The following is a 14486-nucleotide window of genomic DNA, read 5'->3' as shown; positions in this document are numbered from 1 at the left end:
AGACAGGTACTAGTTTCTACTAGGTTTTATGTCCCACAACACCTGAAAGTTATTTCCTTCTCTCCAGTGCTGCTGGGAGTTTATGAGAATGTGGGCAGGTACTCCTATTTTATCACCACACCTGGGATTCCAAATTTAGGCCAGAGAATCAAAAGCTAACCAGGTCTCTGGGCAGTCAGGGGCTCCTTTCCGCTTAGGCACAGCCTATAAGTACTGCTCAAGCTTGTGTCTCTAAGAAGTTTTTAAGGGGATCTCCATTGTCAGTAAGTTCTAACCCCTGATTGCAGATGGCCGCCATCAGTAGTGGTAGACTTGGCAATGTTCCCACCTTCCCAGAAGCCCTGTTCCTCTGCTTTTGGCTGCCAGCAGATGTGGGATTTCTTAGCAGATATGAAGCAAGCTTAACTCACACAGCAAGTCGTCTTTCGTCAGAAAACCGCACATCCGTCTAAAAGGATGATAATGGCAAGGTTTTTGTGTGCAGGTAACAGAATGGTCTGCGGCAGGCAGGACATGACACATGGAACCAGCAATGTATGGAGCACAGAGAGTTTAGAACTTCATATTGTAACAAAAGCTCTGGATTATTTGTTAATTACATATATTGTTTTTTTTATATTGCAACAACTGGCTCTTTGTTAGCTGGAGCATATTTTCCACTCCCTGACACCATCATTACATTTTTACCTCTGCTAACACCACTAAAGCTGGGGCATTTTTGCTTCCCACCAACACTGTACCTCCTGCACAATGCATGGCCAGCAACAGCTGGTGAACCTGTTGGCAATGGGGGCAGCAACAATGTCAGTTGGAAACTGGCAAGAAGAGACGATTTGAGGGAGTCATTCCAAACTATAAAAGAACTTGGGAAAAAAAACTGTAATGCTACTGTCACTAACCCTTTTAATTTACCATCCAATAAATGTCTATATCTGCTCCACACCCCGTTGGCACCACCTGTCCACCTTTTGCCCACATTGTCAACCTTCTGCCCATTCATACATATAGCTACATACAGTATTAAGCAGGCTGGAAAAAGACACAAGTCCATTGATTTCAAACAATAAGTAAAAAAACATTAAAAAAAAAAACTGGATTTTTTAAAAACCCACAATCACAGTTGATCTAGAGTAAGACAGAAATTTGTTACAAAGCACTAACTTTTTGGACACTTTTTTTCCATTTTTACCTTGAAAAACTATTAAAAGTTTATGGGGAAATTTAAAGTTCAGTTAATCTAATCTTGTCTCAAGGATGAGTTCTCCATGCCCCTTACACTTGGTTCAGCTAACCAGACCTGGTGGTCCGATTTCCCCTGACCTATTGCTTTGATGACCGTTCAAAATGTTAGATTTTCCCCATATTCTGTTATGTCCACCTTGCAGGGGTAATTCTGTGCAGTAGAAATCAGATGGTAAAAAATAAATGAAGATGACCTAGTACCTAAATTTCTTTCTTTAGTGAGCGGAACCCAAATGTTAATATCTTGTATTGTTACATGTAACACGATTGCTCAATCGACCGGCGTGGCCTCTAAGCACTGAACTTGATACAGCTTTATATTTAAGAGGGCTCTGCCATTTCTTACAATGTGAAAATAGTAGCAAGCACAAGGTTATTGGCAGAAACATGAGATAGTTCATTTATATAAGCCATATAAAAATAGATATCACAGCGGTATTAGTACATGGACACTACACGTCCCTCTTTCAAAAGGGCTTTACAAGTTTAATAAATTGTCTGTAACTGTCAATATTTTAATTTATTTGGCTGAGTGGGTCAGAAAGGAGGACTGAACCTGGAGTTCAGACAGTTCACTTAGAAAAATAACATCATTCTGCAAGGCGATTTACACTTAACACTTAACATTTATTTAACTAAGTGATATATGCTATGGAGTGTCAATATAATGGAGGCTTATTATAACTATCTTTAAGTGAACAGCCTAAATTTCAATAAATCATTCCTAATGTTCTACACCCCTGACTTGCTAATGGTTTGGGTTTGGGAATTCATATGGAAATATAAAAGTAGGGCTACACAATGTCAAGAGGAATTGGGATAGCAGTCACCTCAATTGTGCCATTTCTGATGCTTTGAATAAATCTTTGTTAACCAATTTATACTGTACTTTAAATTTTTACCAGTTGACTTGCATGACTAGCAAGGAGCAAGTGAATATGGGGGAAATAAAGTATGCAGGAAGCTAGGAAGAATGGAGGAGGCATGGACCATGATACATAGTAAGTAGGAGATAGAAGGTGGGCTCTAGGCAGCATAGAAGAAGAATGGATATTAGAGCAGTGGTCCATTAACCACTGGGGGTCCACTAAAAAAATTTTGGTGGTCCACAGAAAAATGTAGACATTATTTGCAACTTTTATGTTTTAATATTATTAAAACAAAAATAATATTCTAATAAATTCCTATATTCTGAATGACAACTTATGCCTTTATATTGCACTAAATTCACAAACTGTACTAGAGACGGAAAAACAAGATAGGCGCAGCATGACATTAGTATGAGCCATTTGCTTTAGTATTGTTTCGGCCATTACAACAGTCACCCTGCTCCTCCAATTCCGATTCTCATCCGATTGTTTTATTTTATTTGTTTATTTCTCAGATGCTCTTTTAGGTAAGTATGACCTTAACTATGTATTTTCTTTAACTGTTTAATGACATCAAATAGTTTGACTTTGATAACTATCATTTTTTGTTTGGTCTTAGATTTGAATGAAATAAACCCATAATGAGTGAGAAAAAGCAAACAAATATTTTGCATTTCTTTAGTAATACCAAAAATAATGCAACTAATGATAATAGCAACAAAAGTAATACTTCACTTAACCTGATCAACTTGAGCTGATCAATGAATCAGAGCCTCCACAGTCCTTGTCAGGCACCACTAGGAAGACCATAATTTTACACATGTATATATCTTTTAAAAAATAACATTTACATTATTGGTCAGCGGGATTTAAAATTAAGAATTAGGTGATCCGTGAGGTCTGAAAGGTTGGCGACCACTGCATTAGAGGCTCAATCAAGAAGCTGAAAGAAGGAAATGGCAGAATAGGCAGTATAGCGTCAAAGAAGGAAAAAGTAAAAAAAGCAGGCAGTAAAAAAAAAAAAAAATTAAAAATTGAGGTTAGAAGGAAGTTTACTCAATAAATACATGTACATAGCGAGTATATGCTACAAAAACACTGTATACACCCTGTCAGATGGGTATTTACTAAGCTACATAAACATTACCTTGGCTAACCTAATATATTCAACGTTCTTCTAGCAAACTGAAACCTCATTCTGTCTATACGTGAATATAAAATAACCTGTTTGGTTGTCTAATATCATAGACCACATATACTAGTAAATATTGATTTTTTTAATACATTTCTTAAGCCTAGCTGCTATGATCTCGATTTCATAAAACCTTGCTGAGTTTTGTTAAGAAGAAAATGAATGATTTTATCAAATGATAGCCGCTTTGCAGAACGGCAATAAAAAAGATTGGTAATGCTGACAGTATAGGTAGAATATCCAAATTTTTCTTTGATTCACAATATTTTTTTAAGCTAAGAGGCTCATTTTGAATTGCTTATGGAATTTGTGTCATACAGAAGAGTGTGATTAATTGCCTATCATCCATCAAGTTCAATACCCAGGACATAAAGCCAAAAAGTTTACTTACTTGCACAATTAAGACCCAACTGTAAAGCTAGCATATATCCAAGTATATCTTTCATGTTCTTTTTATTATTATTTTAATATATCCAAAACTCTTAAAGTACAACTATTATAGTGGGGGGCACCAGCCCCAAGAGGTAACTTTTTATGGTGGCATTATTTTGGACATTTCATTGACCAATCATAAGGCTAGGAGATATCCTACTGATACCAGATTCAGTGTCTGGAAACTTCTAGATATTGTTAGATTTTTAAACTAGGGACCTTTCCTTGCTTAAAGGGACCTTACAGTAAATTGCATAATTACGTCTAAACGAAACCTTTATTTTAAAGTTATTTTGGGGTAAATCATCTTATATGTACCCCATGTTTTGTTGTTTGAAGCTGTTAAAAGTATGCAATAATATGTTAATCCATCCTTTATTTCAGTGAGCTCCTGACTTTCAGTCCTCTAGTTGTGCTAAACTGTTATCAGTCCTGCCTGACCTCTTTTTGCAGGACAACAACCCCACCACTACCACCTTCCCATTATATGAGAGGAGGGAGCTTTTTTTCTTGCAGATTAATGGGTATTTTTCCTGTACTTTGAGTGTTAATAAAGTGATAAACTGTAAGAAACTTAGATTGTAAACTCTTCTGGGCAAGGTCCTCCTCCTGTGTCCCTGTCTGTATCTTTCTGTGATTTGCAACCCCTATTTATTGTACAGCACTGCATAATATGTTGGTGCTATATAAATCCTGTTTAATAATAAGGAACTATTCATGTATTGCAGATGAGATGCAGTGAACATTTTATTAAACTTAATTTTGTCCAGACATACACTTACCTGTTGTTTCATGTTTTTTTTTTTTTATTCTGTTAAAACCAGGTAAACCCAGGGGAAACAAATGCAACTTTTAAGTTGTACAAAAATTAAAAAAAATTGTTGGCCCTTTGGGTAAAAAAGTATCATATCGTATGTCTCACGATTGCATTGAAAGATATGAGTTATTTTAAAGCCACTTCTAATCTAAATATCACATTGCAGTTCTGAGAACTATGTGCTGTACAAGCTAAAATTCTCAGCATTCAATAAAAGCTGCCCTAATTGCTGTACTTGTCAGTGATCTGTATGCATCATTTATTGCATCCTCTCTGATAAGTTACAGAGACTGTTCAAACAGTGTCTTTCCTGTGTGGTGTGATCTAATCTCCCCTTCTTGTCTCTCGCACTGAATAGGGGGGGAAAAGCCTGTTTATTTGCTATCTTGGTACAGGAACGCAATGATCAGAAGATTAGTCATTTCATACACATGAGCTGGTTCTGTCCTTAACTGCCTTTGCTGAGAACCATGGACAGAATGCCATATATGTTAATCTTATGCTTCCATGAAATTTCTTGTGATATCACGTGCAGCAGAGTTCTAAATCACAGTTTCTATAGAACACAGATTTCTTTGTAGTAGGGCCCTATGTAATACTACCCCTTAGGATTGAAAAGAACAACCATGTCAGGCCAGTGTGTCAGTAATAAAATAATAAGTTGTCAGATGCTGTTTATTCTGACTTTATGACAAAAAATATTTCTAATGAACCACTAGCAAAAAAGATTGTAAAGAACTAGGTCCTCTAATATATTGTGTGTCAAAATTTCTTTTTATTTTCCTTCCTCTGTATCTACTTGTACACACATGCTATGTACACACATGCAATAATTGTCATTGGAAAGGATCTTTCTCGATCTTTTCCAACAACAAACGACTGCACGTTGCATGAACGAGTGCAGTACATACAGTACCATTCTGCTCTATGGGGAGGGGGAGAACGACGGAGCAGCACCCCGCTGTCCTCTCTACCCCTCACTTTCATTACGATCATTTGTCGTCCATTGTCCGTAGATCCGCCAAGATGTTCAGGATTCTCGTCCGTTAACAGCCCTGAGCTGATAATCGGACGAGAACCATTGCACGTGTGTACGTAGCCTTACTATAGGCTAGACATTGATTCTCGCTTCTTTGGAGTACATGTTCCAAAACATTGCACTAAAATAGTATCACATTCCTGCTATCGCTCTAAAACCTAAAACATTTTACTGATTTCGACTAGAGGTCCACTGTTATAAGGCAGTGCAAAAAGTAATGGTATTCACTAACTCAGTTTACAGAAAACTGCTTTAAATAGCCTGTCCACTGTAAGAAACTTCAAGAGGGACAAAGATAAGAATAGCGCACACTGTGCAGTGTGCAAAAATCAAGTCATTTACCAACCAAGAAAACAGTGGGAACCTGGCTTATATAAAGTACATCTTTATATTAGTTCCTAATATGATAAAATTAGCCAGTCACAATAAAACCACATGGCTCATGCAACACCCAGATCAAAATGTTTGTAGATTTTTTTAGATTATTGGACCACATTTTTGTGTTATTCAATACTTTTACATGATATTTTTGTCATTCCACTGCAGATCTGGAATCTGATGACCCTTCTGTATGCACAGACACACTGACTCTAAATCCACCTTCTAGCAGTGCCACTGCAGGAGCAGGTGGTGGAATAGGTTGTTTAACAAGGGCTGGCATGCATTCACCTCCTCCAAGACGTGCCTCAGATAATGATTTAAATGGGACATTTATCAGTCAACCATCCCGATTTATTCCTCTTGGTGGATCACGTTTCCTTGAATGCCCAAGTATACGTATTACAAGTGATTCACCTTCAAACAGTGATGGAGAACAAGAAGAGTTGAGCAGGAATGATATTTGGGATGAGAGGCCTCAACGTGACCAGCTGTTCCTCCCACCAGATCCATTTGGTTATCGGGACTCATTTTTAAGCCCTAGTCCAGCAAGCAGTCATTCTTCATGGAGTTTTCTTTCTTCTGAGGCTTCTTCTTGTGACTCTCTTGGACAAATGTGTGAAGAAGTTGAAAGAGAGCTTAATGAAGCAGCCTCACGTTTTACGCTTGCTTCCCCACTGGGCTCTCCAAGGGGTTCACCAAAACCTTGGGGTGGTCAGAATGATGAGTTTTGGCCAGCTGGTCCCATTTCAGGTCCTCCTCCTTCACCCCGTGAAGAATTGCTAACACCCTACCATTCTGGCCAGGTTTCAAGACCAACATCTCCTTGTGGAAAAAGAAGGTATTCAAATTCAAACGATGAAGGTGTTCGCCAAACCAGCTCCCCTTCTCCATCCCATTCTCGCAGAGGGAGCTTAGGGGATGAAAACCTGTTATTGGAAACAGAAGCTTCCCCTAAGCCCACCGAACATAGCCAACAGACAACTTCAACCTCTCTGGAAAGAGGTGATAACATTCCACAAAAAGCAAGAAGAACCTCAGCAGAGCAGACAGTTGCCCCTGGTAGGCCCGAAGAGTCCACAAGCCCTGGCAAAACATTTTCTGCAAGTGTATCTGTGTGCGTAAATGATGAAAGTACTGGAATGTTCCCTCAAAACAGAAAGGATAATGTGGGAATGGATTATCTAGCTGTGCCCTCAGCCTTGGCCTGGTCCAAAGCAAGAGTTGGAGGACAAAGTCCAATATTTAGGTAATGTCTTAGTAAATTTTTTTTTTCTTTTTTGTATTTAAATGTAAAATGCATTCTATGACAACACTGGCAAAACTAATTGTCCAAACAAAGAAAAACTAAAAAATATCATCATAGATCTGAGGGAGGAGTGCTCTCTCATGCTGATGATAGACCTTAGAGATAGAGCATTAATAAACCTGGCCCAGTGTGTTTATGTCAGAGTCTATAATAACTTAATGCATAGATTAGGGCAACAGGGGGATAGTTTCTTTTAGATTTTTATTGTTGTCCCTCATGAAGAAAATAAATGTAGCTATCCACTATGGTGACCATTGTTACTGGACAGAAATCAAAAACGAAAGAAAATTTAAAACGAGAACTTCTTTTGCTTTTAGATTTCTTCTCACTTTTTAGAACATATCTGGTACAGGAAATGAAATCTCTCCAGTGGGGACACAGCTGTATTAAAAAAAAAACTCTGTATATTCCACTTTTTATCCAAAACAAATTAAAAACAATTTTGGCAATAATTCTACATCATGCATACTTCTGCATCACTGAGCAGGTTTACACACCATTACATATGTCATCCATACAACTGAATGTTACTACAGTTCAGATCAGGGGTTGACAAGGCTCCAGCTACAGAGCTCATATTTTTAGATGCACTCCTCAGAACAGAGCAGAAGCTGTGTTGAAGCTGGAGCAGAACTGAAATCAAAATATGCTGAACTTCAGTGCTTGGAACTGGAACTAATATTATGCAGCTGCTCTTTTCAGCGCTGTTTTACATGATTGTCATACATTTACCTAGTGGTCGGTATGCGATTTATTGCATAGAAAGAAATCAATTGTAGTTAAAGTAGAACATACATTAATAAAGTGCTTCCAGTTTCCATACTTACCATCAGGGGTGTAGTGGGGCAGGCACCCATGCCCTCACTTTTTTTGGGAATGGGCACACGTGGCCACCCTTATTTTGCAAGGAAATTCTTTGGTGGTCCACTGCTCTGGCCTGTACGCCAGTACGGTCGGAAGAAAGAACCCCTCTGGGGCAGGCGCACTGGCCAGATCCGGGGACCATGTCTCCCGTATGGAATTGCAGGCTGTGGGCGGGTTGTGTCTCTGGACACAACCCTCCCACTCTCCCATGGCAGGTCTGAGCCTTGGCGGGTTCTGGTAACTTGACATCATTCTGGGGGAAGTTTCTTCCCCTTTGAGTGACACATTGGCAGGGGTATAGTGGGGCGGGCACGTCATGGATAGCACCGCGCACCCTCTTCTTCTTTTACGACTACACCCCTGCTTACCATCTTTATATTACTATACAAAAACAAATAATAAGAAGATATGAAGTTCATGCTTGACCTATGTGTTATTTCAATGTGAGTGTTATGATTCCTTTGTTGTAATTACATATTATACATTCTTTTTACTAACCATATATTCTAGTATACATATAACAATGGTAACAGTTTTACTGGTATAGGTTAATAAGGAGTACAGAAGTGCTGAAACACTTATTTTTCCCTTTTCCCTTTTTACTTGTCCCCTTTCCTTCTAGTGTTGATACTATGATCACAAACCAAGGCATCAGAGTTCAGATTGCCTCTAATTCAGAGCAGATCATGTGATCAAATGCCTAGGGTTTTGGTCACATGATTAGCACTGAATACATTTTTGAGTTTAATTTTCTCTAAAAAAATGCATGTGTTACTCTTAGGTTATTTAGCCCAGTAAGACTGATAAGGGTCCTGACATGATTGGAAGATGTGTGCTAGCGCTGGTAACATGTTTTGAAGTTGAAAAAGTTGTGTTTCTGGGGTTTGGAGTATGTGACTTCCTCCCACAATGCAGCTCCATAACCTATTAGCAAATTGCTGGCCCTGAACACTGGCACCTGGCAGTGAATTCAATGGCTGGCTGTAAGTCAACAATGTTGAGTATAGTTGGTTGGGGGTGGGCTTTAAAGCCCATATGAACTTTAATTTAAAAGTAGATAAATACTTTCCGCATGCATCACAAAACAAAGGTATACAAAGTCTTACAGCTTGTGTTCTCCTAAAAGCAGCCAAAGCCAACCCTATGCCTACTTGGGATCATTTGTAATGCAACATGTGATTTTTGGGTTTGTTTATATGGTTATTAAAATATGAACAGCACTATGTTGCAGAGGGCATTGTCATTACTAGTTTGAATGCCAAAATCTATAGTACCTTTCAGCCATTCTTTAACATAAATGTGTATGCCAATGATAATGTTGTCCCTATGAATGTCCCCAATCTTTTCTTTTCCCCACTTTCTGCCTCCTATCATTATGTGATATCATCAGGAGTGTGTGCTTATACATCCACTGTACGAGTTGCCACCCTTTACTAAAAAAAAGCCCTAACTTTTTAAAAATATTTGTTTTAGGTTCTGTCTTGCAGCCAGTGAACATTATTGGCATTTCTTTGTATGTATAGTACTTGGTTTGTCATGTGCCATATAATTACCAGTGAATGATCATATGGCCCCTTTTCAGGTCATCCTCTTTACCACCTCTGGACTGGCCACTGCCCAGCCAGTTTGAGGGTTTGGAATTGAGAATAGAAGTACAACCAAGAACTCATCACCGGGCCCATTATGAAACTGAAGGGAGCAGAGGGGCAGTGAAAGCTTCACCCGGGGGACATCCTGTTGTCAAGGTAAATGTTACAAGCTGTTTTTGTATGGCTATTTAAATAATGTTATATTCTGATGTGAAAATTGTCAGAAATATGTGTACATATGTCAGAGTGTATATATTTTGCAAAGCTATGTTAAATTTCGAAGTCAGTGGTTTTAAAAGTATGCATTTACTATATGTTGCATAATGGAGCTGTGTCATGCTTCATGGCACACGAAATATTGAAACCATTTCCTCCATTCTTCCTCAATTTCAGTGAATACTGTATCATAGACATTATAAAGCAAACAAGGTACATTACATAAATATAATGTTAGGCAAAGAGCACAAACTTTTTAAACAATCCAGTACCGCTCAAAGAATTCAGATGCAAAAAAAGATAGCAATATATACTGCCTGATGGTAAAGAAGAATGTCATCTCCACCTTGCACATTTGTAAAGTCTCCTCTCTTTTATGAAATTGCTTATTCTAACAGTGTGGATTAGAAGCTGCAGCACAGCAAATAGAGCCCACTTATTTTCCAGGCTGATGGACATCTAGCATAATCTTTCCTCCCATACTAGACTGTCTCTGACCCATCCTTTCAATTCATTGGATTTCAGCTATTGCCGTCATGGAGGCTTAACATCACATGTGGGGGTGACCACAGCTTCCTGCTTTCTTGTACAGAACACTTCAGAAACTTAGGGATGATATCACTGGATAAAAAAATTAGGTATGTAATTGGCATTTTTATGAGGGTGTAAAGGCAAAATATTAGCAGATTAAAAGTTAACTTTAAATGAAAAATGTAATAAGTACAATAAACTAAAAAAAATTGTCAGCTGGTAGGGTTTTATTATAGAAGGAACAGGATATGTAAATAAAACCAACTTACCTGTCTGATAACACTCTTCTCTGTAAACTCCTGGCATACCATGCTGGCCTAGCCAACCAAATACTCTGAACCTGGAAAAGAACCAGGTGAAGATGTTGGTGCTGCCAAAGGAGCAGGAGAAGGTAAGATTAGTTCCGCTATAAAGAAAACTTGTTAGACTCAAATAAATCCAGCTGGAAGTTCCTTGCAGTAAAAAAGGTAGCATTCAGGCTTTCTCCGTTGGCCTGTGCCTCAGTTCCTGCCCTGCTGCCCCTGCTAGGAGATCCAGATGACTGTGTCATAGTGTAAGAGTAGGAGTATGGAGCTATAAGGGCAGGTAAAAGCAAATCAGTTGTTATTACCTGGCACCTATGCACAAAAATGATGCTCAAAGAGATACCATGAGAGCCACTGCATTATGAGAGTCACTACTTGATATTGTGTGTTTGTGTATATATATATATATATATATATATATCATCTTGAGCTGTTGAGTTTTGTACATAACAGACCTTTTACAACAAAGGAGAACCTGAAAACCATGTGGGAAAAAAGGTCTGAATCTCTACCCACTGCCTAGACCGGGAATTAATATATATATATTTTCCTGATGATGAAGAAAGAAAATATGTACCAAAGTATTATACATTTCCTTAGAAGTAAAGTTATGTCACATATCCAGAAGGCTTAGTTTGTACTGTGGGTAGGGGACAGGCTGTAGCTGTGTACAGCTCCTTGGGTGACAAGATATTTCCCAGCTGTTTTCCTGTTCTTTCAGTTTTCCCACGCTGGCTCTCTTCCTTAGGCTTAAGGATCTTACTTATGTTCTGTGCCTTCCTCTATCTGTACATTTCCCAGTGTTGGTTTACTAGAAGAAATAATTTCACCTTTGTCTCTCTTTGCTTCAAACATCCAATCATATTAGGATGACAAAATACATAAATGTGCCTGGAGCTGCCTACTAAGAATATTACTTATTTTAGTAAATCATCAGCTGCCTGTTTATGGAAACTCCTAACATCAAAAGATCTCACGCACAGGATAAAATTCACATTAGTGTTTGAATGATACAGAGTATTATTAGTCACTATTATACTTCATACCTGTCCACACACACAGAAGGGTGGAGTCTTCTGGACAGATCTGATCAGATTCTTTGTAGCTTTGTGCATATCTGCTGATGAACTATAATAAAGCTAAATCACGTGAGAGTAGTAGTCTGAATTAACTAGGCCACCATGACTAAACTGAAAATCTTACTTTCTGTCTCTGGCTTCTGAGTTTCCAACCAAAAATGAGCACACAGCAGAATAGAAATCAGAATAAATTTGCAGCTTTGTGTTCTGGATTAGTGATTTCAAGTATAAAAGCCTTTGAATATGCAAAACAAAAGGTAAGAAGGGAAAAGAAACAAGTGATTTCAAAAACAAATGTCAGCCATGGCTGCCTACAGTAAATGTGCTGTTTACAGTCTATATTATTATATATTTTTACTTAATTAATTTAACCCTTTTATTTTAAATCTAGGTGGTTGGTCTGGTTTAGAGGGGGGGAAAAGCGGTAAAAGTAGAATATTTCTCTAAAATCAGATCTGGACTTGGGATAATATTTCCATATGAGTATAATGTATGTTAGCTAAAACAAATTTTCAATGCCCTGGTTTCCTGCAGCAAAAGAAGTCATGGCATTTAAAAAATGACCTATGAATCATAACATTTAGGGGAACCTGAATTTTTCTATTGGAAATTCAAGTTATCTGGCTTTGTGCTGATGCCAACACATTCTGAGTCATTGATTTGTAAAAAAACAAAATTAAGAGTACTGACATTACTCTATCTGCGTACTTATGCTAAAGCTGGAGAATGCCAGGCAACTAGCATTTTTATACAGATCACCAATGAGAGTTACCTTAGCTTTCTCAGTACACATTTTCTTTCTTTATTTCTTTTACTTTAATTTATCTTGGAAGTGACATTGTACCTGGTTTTCAAACATATATCAATTACTCATATTATTATTAATAAAAAAAAACTGTATATAGCATCAACATATTACACAGACAGATACAAACAATGACATTGAGGGAGGGGGCCTTACCCAAGAACTAATTACTGTGTCATAATTAGTTGGATCATTATTAAGTATTTTAATTTAAATATTTTATATTTCTTTTAGATTATGTGATGATTTTCTATCTATACATCATCCTATAGCTGATTGCTTCAGTCCTATTGTTTGTCTGTAAGCATGGGTATGATTAATATTTATTCTGAGTCAGATAGGTTGCTGTTTTTTCATACAGACTGATTAACTCAGGGGGATAAAGGGTAATGATATTTAGCATACTTTCCAATGGACTTTTGGAAGGAGTAATGAAGAGGTTTATCTTAGAGAACCAGTCATAATAGGGCCAATGTACAATTTTTATAATCGTCAAGCCTTTTATCTATACCCTATGCCTGTTACAGAGAAGTGTCCCTGTTCACACATTGCTATACAGAGCTGATGAGTTGGAATCAAGTAATAACACAGCAAAGCTGACGATCATTTTAGATTTCTTGCTACCTGGTATAGAAACATTTTTCAATCAGTTGCCCTAAAAATAATTAAAATGCAGACTTACCTATTACATATTTATAATTCTCCAATATCTAGGTCTGCTTGTTTTGTCTGGTAACACTTTTAGCTCTGATATTATACACAACACTAAGAGTTTTAGGCATAAGGTTGGCAGAGCAGTAATTGTCATTCCTTAGGGGCGCTCCAGCTTAAACTTTTAGTATTACGGAAAGATGATGATCAAATATAAATCTTTTGGCAGTCAGGCAGTTATACTATTCAAATCTGAAATGTATTCTGCTTATATGTTGCCTTCCCTGGTTCCTCCATTCCCTTTTTTAATGTAAATTTCATTTTTAAACAAGAAAACTTTTCTGTGTGCTACTTGATGCAAGAAGTGGTTTGAGTCTTGAAATTTTGCAAATATCACAATTTACTATGAATGAAACTGAGTTGGTTTTAGACCCAATGGGACCATGGACAAATATAAAATGGAGGCCTAAATGCACAGCACTGCAGTTCCCTGGCCTTTGCCCATTCTGTAAGTTGGTTCCCGGGACAAGGTGGGGTCCTGGGCAGATTGCCCCATTCCTAAAACCAGCCCTACATTCAAAGCACAATCCAATTGGTGGGCCAGAGACAGTAAGGCTGGGGAGATAAATAATGTTATAGACCTACCAGCCAATAAATAAGGCTTCATCTGATTTGCCGCATCTTCTAATGCATACTATGAAATGCTCACAGTGTACTATAAATCAAGGTAAGCAATTTCATTACAGATGGAGACTGAGAAACTCTGCAGGACTGACGGAAAATTGTGAGTTAAGCATTAAGACTAGACTTGTAGCTTTTTGCTTTGGATCAGTTTGGCACGCAGTTAAATACACACTTGAAATACATATACATTAAACATTTAGCTATGCCAAAGTATATTTCACAATCTGACTTCTGACAGGTAAACCAGTTGCGTATATATGTGTTTTAACTTAAATGCACGTCTGGTGTTTTACTTTAACAATTTTCCTTTAGTTACATAGCATGAACATATTATGCAACACCGAACAAAACCTGAGAATGTATATTTATTCACGTGTGCCTCCATCCCAGTGGAGTTTGCCATCCAATTTTCCTGCCACAGATAGAAAAACATGCACTTCAAGGCCAGTTTGGTGAGAAGCCCATTAACCTACCAGCATGTTTT

The 14486-nt window shown here is 37.8% G+C and overlaps 1 protein-coding gene and 1 long non-coding RNA gene across 3 annotated transcripts in view; one reads left to right on the top strand and one right to left on the bottom strand.

Annotated features, from left to right (window-relative positions):
* Positions 1-14486, bottom strand: part of LOC140333491 (uncharacterized) — a 127921-nt gene that overhangs the window by 23864 nt on the left and 89571 nt on the right. The gene's annotated exons all lie outside the window — the stretch shown is intronic.
* NFATC4 (nuclear factor of activated T cells 4) overlaps positions 1-14486 on the top strand; it is a 37560-nt gene that overhangs the window by 10599 nt on the left and 12475 nt on the right. For both annotated transcript variants that reach the window (XM_072415152.1, XM_072415151.1), the window contains 2 exons: positions 6138-7218; positions 9725-9887. In XM_072415152.1, the coding sequence (XP_072271253.1) occupies positions 6138-7218; positions 9725-9887 (1244 nt within the window). The remainder of the gene's footprint in view (positions 1-6137; positions 7219-9724; positions 9888-14486) is intronic.

The sequence above is a fragment of the Pyxicephalus adspersus genome, chromosome 6 (assembly GCF_032062135.1).
Source record: "Pyxicephalus adspersus chromosome 6, UCB_Pads_2.0, whole genome shotgun sequence".
Classification (NCBI taxonomy): Eukaryota; Metazoa; Chordata; class Amphibia; order Anura; family Pyxicephalidae; genus Pyxicephalus; species Pyxicephalus adspersus.
This window is presented reverse-complemented; position numbering and strand designations above follow the sequence as displayed.